Genomic DNA, 19,369 nt, shown 5'->3' with positions numbered 1-19,369 from the left:
AGCCCAGCCGGAGCCATGCAGGCCTTCCTCAAAGGCCCGTCTTCGATCAGCACCAAGCCCCCCGCTGCCAAGGAGAAGGGCGCAGCCAGCGCAGCGGGGAGCAGCGGGGAGGGCAAGAGGCTCAAGCCCATCCCCTGGGTGGAGAAATAGTAAGGGCTGCTCTGGGGTTTGGGGTCGCTGGCCGGGGGAGGGGAGGGGCGGTGGGCTGCGGAGGGGTGTGTGGAGGCGGGAGCGGGTGCAGAGCAAAGGGGTTTGCAGCTGTAGGTGTGTGTCTCTGCCGGGGAGAACAGCTTTGACTTTTCCAGTTTGAGGGGAAAACCAGCACTGTGAGCTGCTGTAAGAGCCCTTTGTTGGTGTTACTGAGCAGAAGACGCCTCCATTGCCCCTGTCAAGTGGTGCAGTGTCGTCCCTGTGGCCTGGTGTGGAAAGCACCCAGTGTTTTGTCCCTGAGAAGCCTTTGTCGGCTCACGGAGAGGTGAAACATTGCAGTGTGCAATACAGTTCTGCTTCTAAAAGCAGCTCAGGCTGGTGTTTACAATAGAAATAGACAAACGGCTTCTGGAGAAATTAGATCACTTCAGTAATGCAGGCCAGATTTCCTGTTATGACTCTGACCTCAACTACAAAATCTGCTGTAATTCTTCAGTACCTCATGTAATCAGAAAAGGAAATATTTTTCTCGATTTCAGTTTTCTTCTGAAACTTTGTTAGCTAATAAATTGCATTTAATGTCTTTTTATTTAGTCGCCCCAAAAATGTGGATGAAGTTGCCTTCCAGGATGAAGTTGTTGCTGTGCTGAAAAAGTCCTTGGAAGGTGCTGATGTGAGTGTAATGGTAACATCTGCCTAATCAGGATGTTTGGGCAGGAACTTTGCCCAGTGGTAACAAAAACTCCTCTTTTCTAACTCAGCAATGATCACTTTTACAATGGTATTTTACAAACAAGTTAAGGAGCTCCCTTGTAGTATGCTGTGATGTATGTGTAAAATTTGTGATGTTTCCGGCCCTCTAAATATTGTAAAATTGTCAGCTCTGTGATGCAGTTTGGAATTTTTCTGTAGAAGCGTAGTTGGTGAACTTGTTGCTTACAGTTTCAAATCTGGAAAGGGTTTTGCTGTGTCTACACTGCTATTCAGCTGGTACTTCTGACATTGGTGTTTAAGAGGAGAGGGGAAATTTTTCTCTCATAGAAAAGTCTGGATTGACAGTCATTCCTAAATAGTTCCAGTGATCTACCAGTGCCTTTATGAAACTGCTAAACATTAAAACAAATATACTGTGGGCTAATGAGGGAAGTTTAAGTTATAAGTGCCAGATCTGCTACTTAGATGGTGATCCCCTGACTTTTTGGGTTAAAGTTTCCAAGTCAGTCTCTTTGGCTTTGCAAAGCTAAGTATGACAGTTTCACTAACTTCACTGTAATCTGGGACCTAAGAATATAAAGAGGCCAATCAGAGCATTGTCAGTTGCTTTTGTTTACACTGGTGTTTGCTTTTGGATAAAAATTTAGTAAATACTCAGTATGAATGATGGTTTTTCCCTCCAAACCAGGTGATGGGGAGATGGAGGGACTGACATGAGAAGTAAAGTAGGTAGCCAAGAGATGGCTGTCATTTCTTGCAAATCTGGTCAGTTCCTTCCTTCGTGCATGCTGAAACTTTTTTTTTTTTGCTCCACATGTCACCTAGAAGGGTGATTTGTGTGCTCCAAAAGCTTTTTCTGTTTTCATGGACTGTGATGCCAGCTGAAGTGGTTGGTGGATGTTCTGATTTGTGAGACGGCTGTCTGCTCACTAAGAGCTAAAAGGAACAATTTGTACTTCTCAGAATTTTATGCAAGAAGCCTTTCGCCTGTAGTGTGCTCTGATGTACGGTATGCACAGGTAGTCTTTGGTATTTGAAAATTTTATCTTATGACAATTTACTTTGCAGTTCTGGTGTTAAGTAATATGAGTCTATTTCTACCCAACAGTATTAATTTAACCAGTACTTGCAAAAGTAGAAGTACTTTGAGCATAGGAAGCCAAAATGAAGCTGGTACGACAGAACTGGGAAAGACTTGTATAATTCTTTTCCTTAGTTCATGTCTCCAGATTCCGTTTACTTTGAGAATGCTGTTGTAATGTGACCTTGTAATGTAATGTTGTACCCAGAGAAATCTGGGTTTCAACAGCAATGCTGCTGAATTCTAATATTTGTACGGTTGAGGTAATTTGTAAGGAACTATTAACAGCTAAGGAGAAATGAGGTGCTTCAACCTGTTCTGTCTGGACACGTCAGTCATGTAACATTGCTTAGGTGATGGGTTGTGAAGTTCTATTTTGAGCAACAGCTATTTGAAACCTTACAGCTTCAAGATCAGCAATGTTTCTCAGATTATGAGCCTAGTACACTTGTGTTGACTTTTTGCCTCCTGAGTTGAGGAGACAAATCATAACTTCTGCTTACAGCAAAAGGCTTTGTATTTTGCCTTAGCTACCCAAACTCAGCAAGGCATTTGAGAACAAAATAATGCAAGTACTTTAAAATATTTGACACTTCTAAAATCTGGACATTTTTGTTAGTTCTTGAGATGACTCGTTCTGTCAAAAAGGCAGAAGTGTAATTTAAACTCTAAGGTGGCTGGTATTTATTTCAGAAGTTCTTAATGAATTTGAAGATCTAGGGAGATCAAAGAAACAGCTGTGACAACACTATAGCTTTGTGTAATGTGCTTTATTTAAACCTTAGTGTTGAAAAGGGAGAGCCAGTCCTTTATTGATCGGCCTGTAAGTATTTCTGTGCTGTGGTTTGGAGCTGCTAAATGGAGCAAGATTTTTAAGTCCCTGATACATCTCCATCTGTAATAGCAAGCATCTGTCTTGTTATAAACTGGGGATTCCAGAGTCCAAGTGGTTTTGAATAGGAGAAATTTATTTCTGTTTGCCAGGACTGTTGATTTGTTGTTACTTTTTGCAAAGAAACTGAGAAGTGTCATAGTATTCTTTAATTTTAATTTACTTGATGATATCTTAATGACTGAAAAGAGAGTTGGGTGTAGGAGTATCATTGCAACTTACATCTTCATTTCTACTGAAACTTCTAGAAAAGAACTTGGAGTTTGCACTATATGTGGTAACTTTCCCATGAGCAGGATGATGCCTGCAGGTATCCTGCTTACCCCTGGCAAGCATGGAAAAATGGATAACCAGATCAGGTTGCAGTCTGTTTAAAAATACTGCCACAGTTACATAAAGGATTAGGCTGCGCGTGGTGAAAAGGTAGTGTAAATACTGGTGATAACTTCAGTGAGAAACAAATATAAATGAGGTTGAAACAGAAACAGTAGCAAAGAATGGATGTAATGGAATTAGTAAACAGATTCTTATTAAAACTTTTTGCCTGCTAGTGCTTGCTTTGAGAACTGGTAGACTGTGAATTAGCACAGAGGTGTGAAATTGTGAATCTCCACAAAAATGTCTACCCTTGCAGTGTGCTAACCTAACATGGTTGTTGGTAAATTTTCAGCTGTCATTCTGTAAACATTTCCTCTCCCTGGAGCTTTCCTGAAAGGTACAGGGGGATAATAATGTTGTGGTATCTAATTAAAGTTGAAAAAAACATTTGTTAGTACTGAATGCTGTTTACTTTTTAGTCCCTAGGGAAACAAGCAATGAATGATTGGCACAAAGAGCAGGCAAAACTTGAAATTGATTTATTTACTATAAATTGAAAATTGAAAATCTTCTGTCTGTACTTTTACAGTACATACACAGTTGAATCTGTTCTCTGTGTCTTATCTTAGTTGTTACAGTGGGATGCTTGTTACAAAGTTGGTCTGTCTCTCTTTAGTTTTCTGATTGTGGATTGTGTACTCCAGCATTTTTCTCTGATCTTTGAATGTCTTTGGTTTTGCTGTTCCCATTCTGTCTGCATTGCTTGCTACATTCAGGATAAAATTCACTAATCTAATTTTAGTTGACTCTTTAAAAATAGAATATATTTTAAGGGCTGGAAATGAAGTCAGACCGAGAGGTTTGTCTTTTTGCTATTGATTGGAAGGGACTCTTGGATTCTTGTTCTAAGAATGTACAACTGGAACATCCCCTACAGTCAAAGGCAGCAGTTTTAAAGTGAAGCCCGATAATTTGTAAGAGGGGTTAGTTGAAATAGTAGGATAGAAAGCTATCACTCCTATGCTCATTATAAAGCTTCTTGATTTCAGCCAAAGCTTAGTCACAGCTAGCTTACACAAATTTGGTTTTGCCAGCTTTGTTCTTTGTCCCTGTGTTGCTCTGATAGATTATGGAGACCAGTCATATTCCCTCTCAGCTTTGTTTTGCTGAGCTAACTAAATCAAACTCTTTTTTTTTTTTCAAAGTAACTTCTCATAAGATAGGCTCTTCACCCCTTTAATCACCTTTCCCGGTTTGGATTCATCATCCTTGGCTAAGGGTGACCTGAACTGTGTGTAGCTTTCCAGGTGAAGTCTTATAGTGTCATGTTAGTAATTTTCCATCTGTATTGAAACAGCATATCCTAGGACAGCTGTGTTACACAGGCTTATACTGTTCCTCTGACTGACAGACAAAACAAAGTCAGCTTGTATTTTATTCCAACTGATGAATTCCAGACATCTAGCAGATATTTAGTTATTTTCTCAAATTGTAAGATTTCATGCTAAATGTCCTTCTATATTATTACTACGGTCTTTGCTGTGCTGCTTTGATCTTACTGTGTCAGCATATTTCTTTAATGCATGCCTATTTTTCATGCTGAGGTTATTAATTAAATTATTTGAAAGCTCGAGAAATGCCACTGGACTCCTCCTTCGAAAAATCCTTGGATGGATATAGAAACTTGCCAGTGTTGTGCATTCCAGTCAGTCATTGCAGGCATCTCTGCGATGGGTGTTACAGCATGTCTGCAATATAGTGCAGGCATTTGCAAGCCACCTTATTGCAGTGGAATTAATGGCAGCACAGAATTCTCAGCATGGCTTGAAAAGGCAGTTTGGGGAGCTGAGAAAGTACGGGATAGTTAACCTGTGCCAAATATTGTTACAGCTGCACTGCTAGTAGTATGCAGACTGTTCGAAGGGCATCCTTAGATAAATTTGCATGTCACTGCAGTTATAACAGTAACTTCTGTAGCCTTTAGTGATCTCAGACATGGCCTGGAGGGAATACATCAAAATAAAATATAAATTGAAATATCAGTTTAGATAGAACATGTGATGGTGCCACCAAATACGGTGCGTTCATGCTGTGTTATAAACAGCAACTGTCAGTCCTCCTTTAGAGCACTGTATGCAATGACCTAGAATGAAAGACTTGATACTGTCTACGAGGAGGAGTAGATAGTTTCTGTTCTGTCGGGTGCTCAGATTTTCAGCAGGTTTTCCTGTTTGTGGTTTGTTTTGTTTATTTGCTTTTTTAAAAAATTGTGCCTTGCTGTTTCAGCTTCCCAATCTGTTGTTCTATGGCCCACCTGGAACTGGAAAGACTTCCACTATTTTAGCAGCTGCTAGAGAACTCTTTGGGTAAGCTGGAATCAAGTTGCTTTGGTGTAATCCACTATCACATGTCTTCTACTCATGTGACAGAGTGCCTCTGGTCATTGCCTGTTCTTATGTAGCGTCTAGGTCTTTTTCAGGAATATCTTCACATTCTAATTCATCTCTAATGTGAGATTTCTTTCTCATTTGTCCTGTCTCAAGTCATTGATTGCTGTTACCCGTATGTAGACTTACACTTGAGACTAGCAGCCATGTAACCCTGTACCAAGGACTGTGAAAAGAAATGGCTTGCATGTGCCTTACTGAACTTTGTAAAGGAATTCCCATTTTAATGGTATATTCAGTAAGTTGTTAGCTACACACAGATTTCAAAGCACTTCATAAAATGTCTGAATCGTAATCTTTCTATTATGTACCATTGAATTGTGTCTGGAAGTAATATTGGCAGTTGGACTAAAATTTGGTGTGTGTACATTCATCAACTCACTTGTAACACTTGGGAGTTTTTGAACAGTGAATTCAGTGACCCATAAGCAAAAACTGGATGAGAAGGTGGTTTGATGTTATAAGCAAATATAATGTTGATTTTAGTCCCTCCCATTTAAATTCACTGATTTTTTAATTTTTTTTTTTTACAAGAGGTGCTGCTGTATAGTACTGCTGCAGAATACTACCTGTATTATACTTTATAGATATTTCTTTTTGGTAGTATTGCAATGGCAGAGCACAGACAGTGACTGTATCTGGGTATTTTACTTGATCTTCCGCATTGCTCACAGGATGTAAGTAGAAAGGCGTATCATATAGTGCTCTGAACTTATGAAGCCAACTTCCTAGTTTTTTTTTTTTTTTTCCCCTGGGTAACTGATGTAATTTTACACTTCACTGTCTTCTGCAGTCTGGGAGGCAGCTGTAAAAATAGCTTATGGAAATTCATACCTAACATTTAATGATCTCAGTGTAACTGTCTTTTAACAAAGTATTCTGTTTAGTAATGCTGGCAAAAATAATACCTGCCATTCAAAAAGGCCAGAAGGACTGTTGGTATACTTCAAAATGTATCATCACAAGAGTTAGCAGCTAACGGGTTGTAATAAAAATTTCGCAGGCCTGAATTATTCCGGCAAAGAGTCCTTGAGTTAAATGCTTCTGATGAGCGTGGAATACAAGTGATTCGGGAAAAAGTGAAGGCTTTTGCTCAGCTAACTGCATCTGGAAGCCGTTCTGAGTAAGTGCTGGATCAAAGCTGGCTGTGTTTGATAGACTTTCTTGCTTAGGACAAAGCATGTGGTTGGTTTTGTTTAGGTTAACTTTGTAATTCTAATATAAGTGGTGGGTCAGCATTGCTCAGAAGTTTGCAACCCACTCAGTGCTTTGGCTAAGCTTTGACTTCATGTAATTTCATGTTGAGAGTTTGAATCCCTGGGAGAAACGTTTACTGGCCCTGTTAGAGAGAGGCAGACAGGGAAAACCCAACGAGACCAAGCCGCCTGGGTTTGGCGATATGTTGTTGCCTTTGCAAATGTTGTCTGACTCCCATGGAACAGCTCCTGTGGGTAAATTGTGGTGGAGGTTACTTCTACCTGTCATCTGCAGCATCTCGTACAAGATGGGTGCTAGTTTATAAGTTGCTAACAAGATTCTGGTGTTAGGTGTTAGAACAGCATTGGTTGTTAAAAGAAGAAACTTAAAGCAAAAGTACCTACTTGAGAGGACTTTTGCAGTATTCAAGTGTTGGGTTTTTTATGGAAACTCAGTCCCCTCCTTAATTAAAAATATTAGTCCTTTATCTGAAAATAATCAAAAAGATTGAGTCTCTGAATATCTTCTATTTATCAGGTATAAATATTTAAATAAAATATGACTTGCTATTTGTGGTGATTTTTTTTTATTTTACTCAGTCTATACATTGCATGTCTCCTGGATAACAGATTTCTCATATTTCAGTGGTAAAATTTGTCCCCCTTTTAAAATTGTAATCCTGGATGAAGCAGACTCAATGACTTCAGCAGCCCAGGCAGCCTTAAGACGCACAATGGAAAAAGAATCTAAAACAACACGGTTCTGCCTTATTTGTAACTACATCAGCAGGTATGTGTGGAATTTGTTGCTTATTTGGACTTGTTGTTCTTCCTATTCTGTACTCTTTTTTTTTTTTTTTTTTCCTCCCCCTCTTCACTGGGAGGTTGATATCTAGTTTTCATGGTTTCGAGTTAACAGAGATGTAACTGTGTGAGCAGAAGACTGAAAACAATGTTTAGTTATCAACTTCTGGTTTTTACAGTGTCGCAGGTTTAAGGTTATGCTGATTGCTTGGGTCAAGTTCATACAGACAAAGCTTTCATTTACCAAGCACTTACCTTCCTTTCTTTCAGAATAATAGAACCTTTAACATCTCGATGCTCTAAATTCCGCTTCAAGCCTTTGTCAGACAAAATCCAACAGCAGAGGCTATTGGACGTTGCTGAGAAGGAACATGTGAAAATCAGCAGTGAGGTAACTTCATGGTTGCTGTGGAATTTTATTGCTTGCTCCAGGGCGTAATTGCATTACAGCGAAAGGGGCTCAATCAGTGAACTTTTCCAGACGGCTCAATTGTATTAAATACAATATGTAAACTCATTTAGATGAGATGAATTTTAAGAATCTTCCTAAAACCAGAGGAATGTCCGCCAGAGAAAACTGAAGCAAAACTGCAGGGCTTGTTGTTCTGTGCTGAATATTCTTGCATTAAACGGTGCTTCATTCTGAATTTGCCAGCACTTGTTTGTATTAGTAGAGAGGTGAGGTCGCTTTGGAACTTGTGACAATCTGCTTTAGGCACTTCTTGATGTTTTAAAATCAGTGTGCTGAGTGAGAAGGTGTACTGGATCTTAATTAACAGTGAACATAAAACTTGGCATTTTCTGACATTATTTTTCAGGCAGTATCTTACCTTGTTAAAGTCTCAGAAGGGGACTTAAGAAAAGCAATTACTTTTCTTCAAAGTGCCACTCGCCTAATGGGCGGGAAGGAGATCACAGAGAAGATAGTCACTGAAATTGCTGGGGTAAGCTATGCTTTACGGTTTCTCACATAATTAGTCTGCAGAGCATTCGTCTAGTAAGTGTACTTGCTACCTGTATCTACCTTTACTCAAAGTTTGATTTAAAAACTGTTTTATACACGTTAGTATTACAGTATGGTACCGATATGCTATCCACCAGAATTTTAAAGACCTGCCTGATTCTGGACCCTTACTACAAAGCAAGTTTCTAGCACCTTATTCTGTAAGTCAAGAAAAAGTGTAAAATAGTCTTACAGTTCAAACGGAAGTTGAAATATTCTGCCCATGAATGCAAAATGTATTGCCTTTTGTGGGACAGTAGACTAGAACATTTTTTAGCCCTTCTCTATATGTGTGTGTCTGTTATATGTATGTGTGTGTTTATAAGTATAGATCACTGCAAAATATGGTTTGGAAACACCCCAGGGGAATGACTTTCAGTAACAGCTCATTTTCAACTTAATGGTCATAGTGCCAGTGTCTCTTCAAGGATCTCTGCAGGATCTTGCTTTTTTGACAAAACGGCAGTGACTTTTCTAGAATGTCACAGAAATAGTGACAGGGAAAGGAGAAACCTGAGAGGAAAGGCAGTTAATAAAACTTGTGTGAAGGTGTGTTCCTATAGCAACAAAACACCCCCTAAAGCAAGAAATATGAGATTAGGAGTTGAGGAGCTGAAAAATAAATGGGCTTTAGTGATGGACACACTTCCTGTGAAGGTGGGACCCTCACAGGTAATGGTAAGGGTTGTGAGGTCTTTGCTGCGATGGAACCAGAGGCAATTGCTGCTGTGCATGTTTTATGGAACAGTTTTAAACAATTTTCTCAGAGAACTCATTCAGTTATGTGTATCTAGCTATAGAAAAGAGCTGGATTTCACCTACAGATACCTGGAAATCACAATTTCTAAGAAACCTGGCAGAAGTTGACTGTAATGGTAGGAAAGAGAAGCATGACATTCCATTACTGAATAATGCTTGTTTAAGCCAAAGGAACCTAACTTCACATCTTCATAAACACTTCAAGTTATTGGTTGTACATAACTTTTGTGACCCTGGAGTGACCTTAGTATAAAAGATTAATAAAGAAGCTTTGAAACTGAACTGTCCAGCCATTCAGCTGACAGGAATGACAATGGGTAGAGGGGAGAATGTGGGCAGTGCTTCCCTGCTCAGAGCTAAGTAGAGGCATCTGTCAGCTTATTTTTTTTCTTCTGATTTATTGTCTGATCTTGTTGCATTGGGCTTTTTTATATGCCCCTGGTGCACCACTGGAGAGAAATCTCATTTGCTCTTTTGCTTGGGTGTAGAATGGTGCAGAAAGCATTGGCTGATGTAATTGCTGAAGTAGGTCCTCCACCGAGTCAGTGTCCTGAATAAGCCATTGTGTGTTGGGTTTACGAAGGTGACTTTGACAACTCACTATCATTGTATAGTTTTTATTTTAATATCACCAATATAGGACAAATACTACAGCATAGCTCTCACTCTTAAAATTTAGCTAGTTTGTCTTTCTTACTTGCTTTAAAGGGGTTGGGTGAGTAGAGGAATGAGATGCGAAAATGTCCTCCTTCCTAACCAGTTTGCATCTGTTACTGTAGGCATCAACTTCAATTGCAAGTTTACCAAGTTGAAATTAAGCAATGTAACTTCTTGTTATAGGTCATCCCTCAAGAAACAACTGATGAACTGCTACTTGTCTGCCAGAGTGGTTCCTTTGAGAAACTGGAAACACTGGCAAAGGTACAGTCCTCCTGGTGCTCTAACCTGGGTGGTTTTCTAGGTCGCTGCCCTGGGAATAATTTACTGCTGGGCTGCGGCTGAAGAGCATTTGGCCTCAGGTCAGTTAGTGTGGACATTTCAGGAAGCATGTGTTTTACCAGTTAGTACTCTGATCTTTCTCTTCTGAGGAAGAACTGTCAAAGCTGCAAATAAGATTCCCTACCAGTGTGACTCTGGCTTTCTCCTGAGTTAAACTGATGACATGTGGAGCTGTTAGGCTGAATTAGGCAGAGTAGGAATTCCTGGTGGGACACTTGGCTCGGGTCTTTAGAACTGTGTCTTCAGTCAACTGGACTAGCCCTGGACTAGTCACCTTCTTTGTTACACAGAAGCTGTGTTAAATTAGAACATTGACACAAGTTGAACGTGTACTTCTATAAAGCATGAGCACATATTTTGCTGTACAGAGAAATAAGGTTGCACCAACTCTTTCTGTTTGCATAAACAACTCTCTGCCTAAATGGCTTTGTGGACTACTCAATATTTGCTAGTTTTGTAACTGGGCTGTACTGGTACAAAAAAAACCCCAACTATCTTCAGTTGCCATGTTTTTTATTTTATTAAAAAAGTTTTGGCCTTACAGATCTCTGTATGCCTGAGGTTAGCAACTACCAGATGAAGAAAATCCATCAATGTAGGTGGCACTTTAAAATGTGAAAGCTGTGAAACTGCCACATGATGCTGTGGATGCTAAGCTTTCCTAATTTTAGAATGAGATTGGACAGGTTCAGTGGAGGTTGTCAAATGCTTAAAATGTCTCTAGCTCACAACATACCCAAGATGTAAATTGTCAGGGGCTGGAAGAATATTTGGGCAAAATCCTTACTATATGCCTGCCATGCTCTCGCAGTCTTTCCTAGGTGCTCACTTCAGGTCGCTGTCCGGAAAGATGCCGGACTACTTAGAAACCACTGACTTGTCCTCGAAGAAGTTAAATCATTAATATCAGTACAGTCTTTCTGTTCAGACAATTTTTCATCTTGGTTTTCCAGTTTGTGGCATTTCTGCTGCTGATTTATTTCCATTTTCCTCTCTCCCTGACACAGAATCTCATAAATGAAGGGTATGCTGTTGCTCAGCTTGTAAACCAGCTGCATGATACTGTTGTGGAGAGCGAAGATTACAGTGACAAGCAGAAATCTATCATAGTTGAGAAACTCGCGGTAAGTCTGTAGCTCGAGTTAAAAACTCTCCCCACTGATGAATTTTTGTTTGTGCACTTCCTCTCCCAAGAAGTATACAGAAATATTTTAGTTCTGAATGTTTCTTTGTAGAACCTCAATTTTTGTCCTGAGAAATTTCCTGAGCAGGAATTGAAATCCAGCTAAGTGAATTATTAGCCATGTGATATTGTTCTAGTGGTGCTCAAGCAAGAGGTTTGTGGGAAATTTTTTAATATAAATTCAGAGTGAAGAAAGGCAGATGGCATTGATGACCTGCAGAGCAGTGAGTTGCACAGCAAATGGTGCATCCTTTCCTACAAACTGTCACATCTCAGCCTCCTCAAGAAGATGGAGGCCAGAGAGGTGATTTTTCCCAGTTTACTAGGATGGGTATGGGATGTGAAACTGAAGTCATTACCAATTAAGTAAACAGTTGTCAAACTTTCTCTGGGTGTTCTCCGTTGTAACCTAGGAGCCAGCTGCCTTGCACACCACCGTTTTAAGAAGGTTTTACCTTCTCTTTGCAGGAAGTAGACAAATGCCTGGCGGACGGTGCTGATGAATACTTGCAGTTGATGAGTCTGTGTGCCCTTGTGATGCAGCAGCTCACATAGAATGTGTAACTCCTCTGGTAGCAGCACAGAGCGGAGCAGTGTCTTGTTTCACGGGGGGGGGCTGATGTTCCAGGAGCAGGGACTGTGTACTTTTGTACTGTTTTTGCAATAAAAGGACTGCTCTGCAGTTGGAAAAGCTCAGGCTGGAATATTTGTGTTTTTTTCCATGCTTTAGAGATCTGACTGCTGAGGAGCCAGCACTGCTCCTGCTTTGCAGTAGTTGTACACCTACACATGGAAAGGTAAATGCATTGAATATATACATACTGATCAGCTGAGAGCAGGGAAAGGATGAATTGTTCCTTTCAGCCTGTGGTGTTTGGGTTTGAAAGTACTGCCTGGGGAAAAGGACAAGGCTTCAGGCTCAAAGGAGGCTTGCCACCTCCATCTTATGTTGGACCCTTTAGCAGTAAATGCTGCAAAAATCACTTTCTACTAAATGCATTGCAACATTTTGTTCAGCTACTTAAGAAAACATGCGGGGTGAAGGGCAGGTCATGTTTTAAAGAAGTGGCTTAGATTTTCCCAAGTGTCCCATTTGCTTCTTGCTCACAAAACCAGTTTTTGAAGCTGTTACCTGTGAGAACACATCTCTCAGGGGTGGTTGAGCATCTTTGGGGTAGTCTTGGACCCATGGCTCTGTTCCCTTTCATTAATGCTTCTTTCAACACCTGTTTGGCTTCCATTTACTTTGGAAGCTGAATGCCCTGTACTGCCCCACCTGGGAGCAAGCATGAACAGTGCAGGCAGGGGTTTTTTAAAATCAAGCCAGTACTGATTATCAAGCAAGCAATTTCCTACTCTGATGGAAGGGTGATGTAGACACACATCCATCACCCATGAGCTGTGCCACAGGGGGACAGCCTCTGGCAGTTGAAGTTCACCCTTTACCAGAGCCCCTCCCCTTACTGACCTGAGCACTACCTTGCAACCCAGTAACTGGTGCAACAGAGGAGGTCAGGACACTGCACACAAACCTGCCTGCTGAGAGCTGCCAACCTGCAACAGGTCACACACAGCTGCTCTCACCACTGCAGGAAGGAAGATGCCCCTCTAACCAAGAAGCAACTATTCACAATTTAAGTGAATATAGAAGTATTTTATTGAACATTCAAACTTCATTAAGACATGTGCAATATGGCAAATTTTACTGGGTTTAACCCTAACTAAGACAATAGTATGATTGCTTGCTTGCTGGGGCTTAGCAACAGGGTCCAGATCACACTTACCACTAATTAAATACTTTATTGAATAAATACATATGAAACAAAAATGCATTTTAATGCTTTTATAAAAGTTTAGAGATTTTGAAAGGCCTTTCCAATTCGATCTGAAGTGTAAGTACATACAATAAAGGAAGGTAGGCTAGTTTAACATAATTAGCTGACTTTATACAGCACTTATACCTTTTAGTCCATAAGTAAATTATTAAATGATAAAGAACATCTAATACAACCACTTCTATGGAACTAGGAAATAAATTTCTAATAAAGAAAAAATTTACAGACCCCATGACTTTCCACCCAACCCCAACAGTCTAACCCTAAAGTGGATAAAGCCAACGGCTTTCTCCACAGGAGCTCACGACAAAAAGTCGCTTCGCTTATCAAAAATCTGTATTTCTGATCCTTTATGAGCATTGAGACAAGATTCAATAAAACCCCCAAGAAAGAAGCACAATGCACGTTGTGAATCGCCTATTCAGCAACAGCGAGCACTGCATTCACAACCACCTCATCCCAGGGATTAAATGAGATCAGCCACATTCATCGGCATCTCCTCCACTGTAGTATTGTAGAAAGTCTCAATGTCTCGCAGGATCCTCTTGTCCTCTTCAGTGACAAAATTGATAGCCACGCCTTTTCTGCCAAAACGACCACCCCGGCCAATTCTGCACAGAAAGAAAACATGGTAACTATTCTAATCCATTTTAAATGCCCACAAGATCCATTCACTAACTGCTGCTCTTTTATCTGCCACTGGCCAGTTCATGCTGCATTTACAGGACCAGCTGCCACCAAAGTCATTGTCTGGTCAGGAAAAACCATCAGCTAGTGCCAACAGTCAAGAGAAGTGTCCATCCTACAGAGAGCAGAAAAGGTTTCTCTCATCTGCAGAGATCCAACAGACCCACACCATGTGCATCCCATCCCAAGCACATGGCATACAAAAGGCAAGCTACTGTTCAAATATCAGACTGTTCCTAAATTAATCCCATTGTATCCAGTAGTGTGGAACAGCACACCCCACTTGAGAAGTTTAATTAAAATGTAACTGTCTCCAGTGGGAAAACCTAGAGTTTGGGTTTTTTAAACAGAAAAATCCAAGCTCAGTGTTTTTGTGTTAAGGCCAAGCCAGTCACTACCACATCACAGCACAGCTTTGGTTACACCCACCATCAGTTCCACCTCCCTGCAGACTGCACAGTACAGCACCTCCTCAGCCAGAGCTAAATAACTCAAAAACCACTCACAAAACTTGCTGAATAATCATGACAAAGAAACAGCACCATCTTGTGTCATCAACTGCTGCCATCAGCTCCTGTTTTTTTTTTTTTTTTTTTTTTACATCAAGTAACAAAGCAGTTCATTAATTTAGGGACAGTCACTAGAAACCATTAACTAAACCCAGGGAAACGAAACTCAGAGAGGATGCAAACCCACTTTAAGAGGAGCAACCAAGGCACACAAAACACAAACACAACTGGACCTCCAGAGGCAAAAGCAGTCCGGTACAACTGGCTTGCTAAGAATATTAAGGTCTAGTTACTGAGCAGCAGCAACTGAAGATTAGGACCTACAGGTTGGGCTCACACTGCTGTCAAGATGCTCTGCCAATAATGGCTTTTGTAATCATACTCTACAACCTACGTGACAAAGAGGCAGGTCAGTCGCTGGCAATTTCCCCAGATCTCTGCAAAGAATGATAGCCATCACTGAACTCACACATTCATGTTTTCCCACTGCTTTATTTGTCCCAAAGTTCTGCTCCTCCCTCATTTCAGAACCATAAACTTGCAGGTGAGGGCTTTTTTAAAGCAAAACCGCAACTAGTTTTATTTCCTGCCAGCTTTTCAGCAGTTACTGTGTGAATGGATGCATAACATCTCCTGTTATTGGAAAACAGGCAAGGTTCTGTGCTGCCTTCTGTAGAGGATGTGACACTCTTGTAACACACCAACTAGGAGACAGAGCCGACTAACCTGTGAATGTAGTTTTCACGATTGGTCGGCAGGTCATAATTTATAACCAAAGACACTTGCTGCACATCAATGCCACGAGCCTGAAAAGCAATACAGAGTCATTATTGTCACAGTCACAGGCTTTAGGTCAAGTTCTTTATCCCATGCTTTTGTCGACCACATGGTTAGTGATGAACTACAACCGTGTAGTCCATCGTGGAGCGCAGTCTTTACTCTTCCAAGAAGCTCCAAGTAGTTCAGGCCACAAGAACCTTCACTAAATTATGAAGCTTTTGGCACCAGATCTGAACAGACGTGTCTTCAGTGTAAGGTAATACTCACCAGCAAGTCAGTGGTGATCAGGACGCGGCTTGATCCCGACCTAAACTCTCTCATGATAACATCCCGCTCCTTCTGGTCCATGTCACCATGCTGTGGAGTTCAAAAGTTGTAATTACTATAGTTCTCAATACTCCAGACTAGAATATCCTTTAAAAACCAAAGGGATGTATGAAACCCAGCGTCCCTACCTGCCGTGGGAACATAGCAGGTAGAGATAGAAGGAAGCATTTTTCTTTAAGCAGGGGGAACGATAATACAGCACTGCACAGCTATATTATAACTTTCCTGCTTTTCGCTCTAACATAAATGAGCTATATTGCTCATTACAATTTACTTTTCAGTATGTATGCGGCATTTCAGTAGTTACGTTGAAGTTTCTTCAATTCTATGTTGAATTCTTACCAGAGCTGAGACTGTGAAGTCCCTGGCGTGCATTTTCTCTGTAAGCCAGTCTACTTTTCTCCTTGTATTCAGGAAAATAACGGCCTGCGTAATGGTCAGTGTCTCATACAAATCGCAGAGAGTATCCAGCTTCCACTCCTGAACAGAACAAAGAAGATCAGGAAATGCCTCACGCCACTGACAGCTCCGTATATAACAAGAACCCCAAACAAGGAATTAAAAACAACCACCAACTAAGCATGCTCTAGTGTGCAACTATATTCAACACAACCTGAAAAGCTGGAACAAGACACTACAAGTTTCTGCATCAACTGTGGCACCAAATCTTAAGACACAGGACACTGGACATTAAGAAAGAGGTCCACCCTAGTCATTTTTGATCCAGTGCATAGTTTTTCTTCTTCTTGCGTGTACTCTACTAGCATTATTACAGAAACCAAAGCTCAGCCTTAGTTTCTGTAATTTTAGCACAGTGCTTTAGCAAGAAGGTAAAAGAATTTAACCTTAACTCTCCTCCAGCCAGAGCAAGTACAACTGATACCAACCTCTCTTTCTACATTAATGTAGAACTGTTTGATACCCTCCAGAGTCAGTTCTTCCTTCTTCACCAGAATACGAATGGGATCTCTCATGAACTTTTTGGTCACTTCCAACACATCCATGGGCATTGTAGCTGATAGCAACACAACCTAGAATGCATTACTTGGTGTTAGCGTGTACCTAGGACACCAGTTTGGACAATTCCACAGTTCTCAGATACACTGTAACCCATCTGCATCCATCAATTTAACCACGTTAAAGGTTTCTTACCTGGATGTTTGTGCTTAATTTTTGAAAGATCTCATAAATTTGATCCTTAAATCCACGGCTCAACATTTCATCGGCTTCATCCAGAACAAACATTTTGATCCATTTAGGTGCTATTAAAAAAAGAAAGGAATATCACAAGAAGTTTCTGAAACACACTGAATACTTCTGTTAATGTCACCCTCTTTCAGGACTAAGCTTTCCCGCACAACTCGTCACAAGGACAGCAAATGCATTACTTAGGCTCTTACTGGCTGCGGAATTTATACTGGAAATGTATTAAGAGAAAAATTAAACTCATACTTACAAAGGTAGCGTCTGTTTAACATGTCAAACACACGCCCTGGAGTTCCAACCACAATGTGGGGAGCCTCAGCCTGAAGTTTTTGCATTTCATTGCGAACATTTGTACCACCAATACAAGCATGGCACGTTGCTCCCATGTAGTCTCCAAGGGCCAGAATTACCTTTTGAATCTAAAATAAAACCTTCCCATTAGTAGTAGTTCCTGAAGCCCTGTTATCATTGGTGCTTATGGACTTTGGAAGCTAGGAGAACAGACACTATGCAGCTCTAACAGTTGCTAGTGATTTTGCCCAACTGCTTGTTATTGAAATGTTTCACTAGAAAACTTAAGTCAGAAGGGTATTTAAGTTAGTTTTTGTCCTTAGTACTTGAACTAGCTGAAGAAGTGACTACCACGCATCTCCTACTACTAATTTAAAAGCAGGGCCTCTAGAAGCAAACTCGTTTTTTTAACTGTTAAGGCCTGCATGTTAAGCACTTGCAGGAAACTCATAAAAGAGCCTACAAGTGCACTGCTATATGCCAGGCTTTGAAACAAGCCTCACCTCACTAATGTCTTCAGAGTAGAACAAAGGCTAAACATTCTGATCAGAGGTTCTTGTTCCCCTGACCTGCTGTTTTTACGATTCTCTCCTGTCCGGTTTACCTTCAAGAAGAATCTTTACTATAGCACTAACATCTCAGTATGTTGTAGTTGAAAAACACAGGATGTTGTGTATCACCTATCTTCTACTCTGAGTTCTGTTCAACAGACCCCACATTACCAATTCAAGCTAAAAATCAAGTATCCATTAAGCTTTGTTAAACACTCCCACTTGGTAAAGACAATAGCAAACCTTGAAGGTGAGTGAAGCAGGCATACAGTAACATCCCATCAGGAAAACATCACAAAAATAAAAAAACAATTGACCACATGCACACTGCAGTTTTCATGTTGCACAACTGTACCCAAGTTCAAAAAGCTTCCAAAAAGTACATTTTGTTTCCACTCAGAACACTGTGCTCTTAATAATGTATCTTGTATTTTTTTTCTGCTGAAGATGTTCTCTCAGAACTATACACAGCATTAGCAGCTAGCTCCTGCCCAGTGTACCCCCCACATGCATCAGCTCAACTTCTGGAGCAGGGAGGGAACTTGCAGGACAGAAGCCAGTTTACATCCCCATTACTCAACACAAAAAGGGTTCTGAATGGGTATTAGTTACAGCCCCTCAAGAAAGATTATTGTCTTACAGTTGTGAAACCTGAAACCTATGCAACACATGAGCATCTTTTTTAACTACACTATCAATACCTGTTGAGCCAGTTCTCTGGTAGGGGCCAATACTAGTGCTTGGGTCTCCTTGAGATCAATCTCCAACTGCTGCAGGATGGAAATAGCAAATGTGGCTGTCTTGCCAGTACCTGACTGAGCTTGAGCAATCACATCATACCCTAAAAAAAGTAGGATACACATTTACTGCTCCCACAGAGGTCATCCATGTTTTTAGTTTTATTTTATTCCCCTTAAAATAAGTGATCAGTATTAACAGTTCTCTCCATTTCAGGTCAGTCCCGAAAGATGGTATACCATCATATCACTTTTTCCATAAGGATTAAAAACAGGTATCATCACACACTAATACAAGTGTATACATCTTACAACACTTTCCCACTTATCCAATGTTGATACCAGCAAATTACTCCCCTGCATACCTTTAATGCATGGAATAATAGCTCTCTGCTGAATAGCTGAAGGCTTCTCAAAACCATAGGCATAAATACCCCTGAGAAGGGATTCTTTTAAATTCATATCATCAAAATTGTCAACAATCTCATTCCAATTGCTCTGTAATAAAGAAAAAAAATATATTAAATCCAACACCTATCTCCATCAGCGGTTAAATTCTCAAGCCAGTTCACGTGCTCACCTCAATGACACCATCGGGGTCCATTCCCTCTGGGCCGCCATGGTCTCTGTCAACAACAAAAAGAACACACTGTTAACACAGCAGCAACCAACACGTAGAAGCGAGCTGACACCTTGGCTGCCAAACCCCGTATTTGGAACCCGTGACAGATCATTCGAGCAGGTGCCTTGATAGTTTGCCAAAGGAAGAATTCCTACCCCTATCCCCACCGGCTTTGGCACCACTAACCCCAACTCCTCAGCAACCATCCAAGCCTTCACACCACTATTTCAGCCTGTAGAAAAACCCACCAGAAAAATAAGCCTCAATCCCCCCAAAAA

The 19,369-nt window shown here is 40.7% G+C and overlaps 2 protein-coding genes across 2 annotated transcripts; one reads left to right on the top strand and one right to left on the bottom strand.

Annotated features, from left to right (window-relative positions):
- The first annotated feature begins 6 nt into the window (after window positions 1-6).
- RFC4 (replication factor C (activator 1) 4, 37kDa) lies at window positions 7-12,116 on the top strand. The gene is made up of 10 exons (XM_010080020.1): window positions 7-149; window positions 745-823; window positions 5,442-5,521; window positions 6,606-6,725; window positions 7,445-7,588; window positions 7,873-7,993; window positions 8,421-8,546; window positions 10,205-10,285; window positions 11,371-11,487; window positions 12,015-12,116. The coding sequence occupies exons 1-10, from the start codon at window positions 16-18 to the stop codon at window positions 12,099-12,101; spliced, it is 1,089 nt and encodes a 362-aa protein (XP_010078322.1). The 5' UTR covers window positions 7-15; the 3' UTR covers window positions 12,102-12,116.
- Window positions 12,117-13,179: 1,063 nt separating this feature from the next.
- Window positions 13,180-19,100, bottom strand: EIF4A2 (eukaryotic translation initiation factor 4A2). Its single transcript, XM_010080019.1, has 10 exons — window positions 19,050-19,100; window positions 18,835-18,967; window positions 18,434-18,573; window positions 17,141-17,309; window positions 16,837-16,946; window positions 16,572-16,715; window positions 16,027-16,164; window positions 15,625-15,714; window positions 15,304-15,383; window positions 13,180-13,992 (listed from the first exon to the last, which is right to left on the bottom strand). The coding sequence occupies exons 1-10, from the start codon at window positions 19,071-19,073 to the stop codon at window positions 13,848-13,850; spliced, it is 1,173 nt and encodes a 390-aa protein (XP_010078321.1). The 5' UTR covers window positions 19,074-19,100; the 3' UTR covers window positions 13,180-13,847.
- Between the last annotated feature and the right edge of the window lie 269 nt (window positions 19,101-19,369).

This window comes from Pterocles gutturalis, unplaced genomic scaffold, assembly GCF_000699245.1.
Source record: "Pterocles gutturalis isolate BGI_N339 unplaced genomic scaffold, ASM69924v1 Scaffold47174, whole genome shotgun sequence".
NCBI lineage: Eukaryota > Metazoa > Chordata > Aves > Pterocliformes > Pteroclidae > Pterocles > Pterocles gutturalis.
This window is presented reverse-complemented; position numbering and strand designations above follow the sequence as displayed.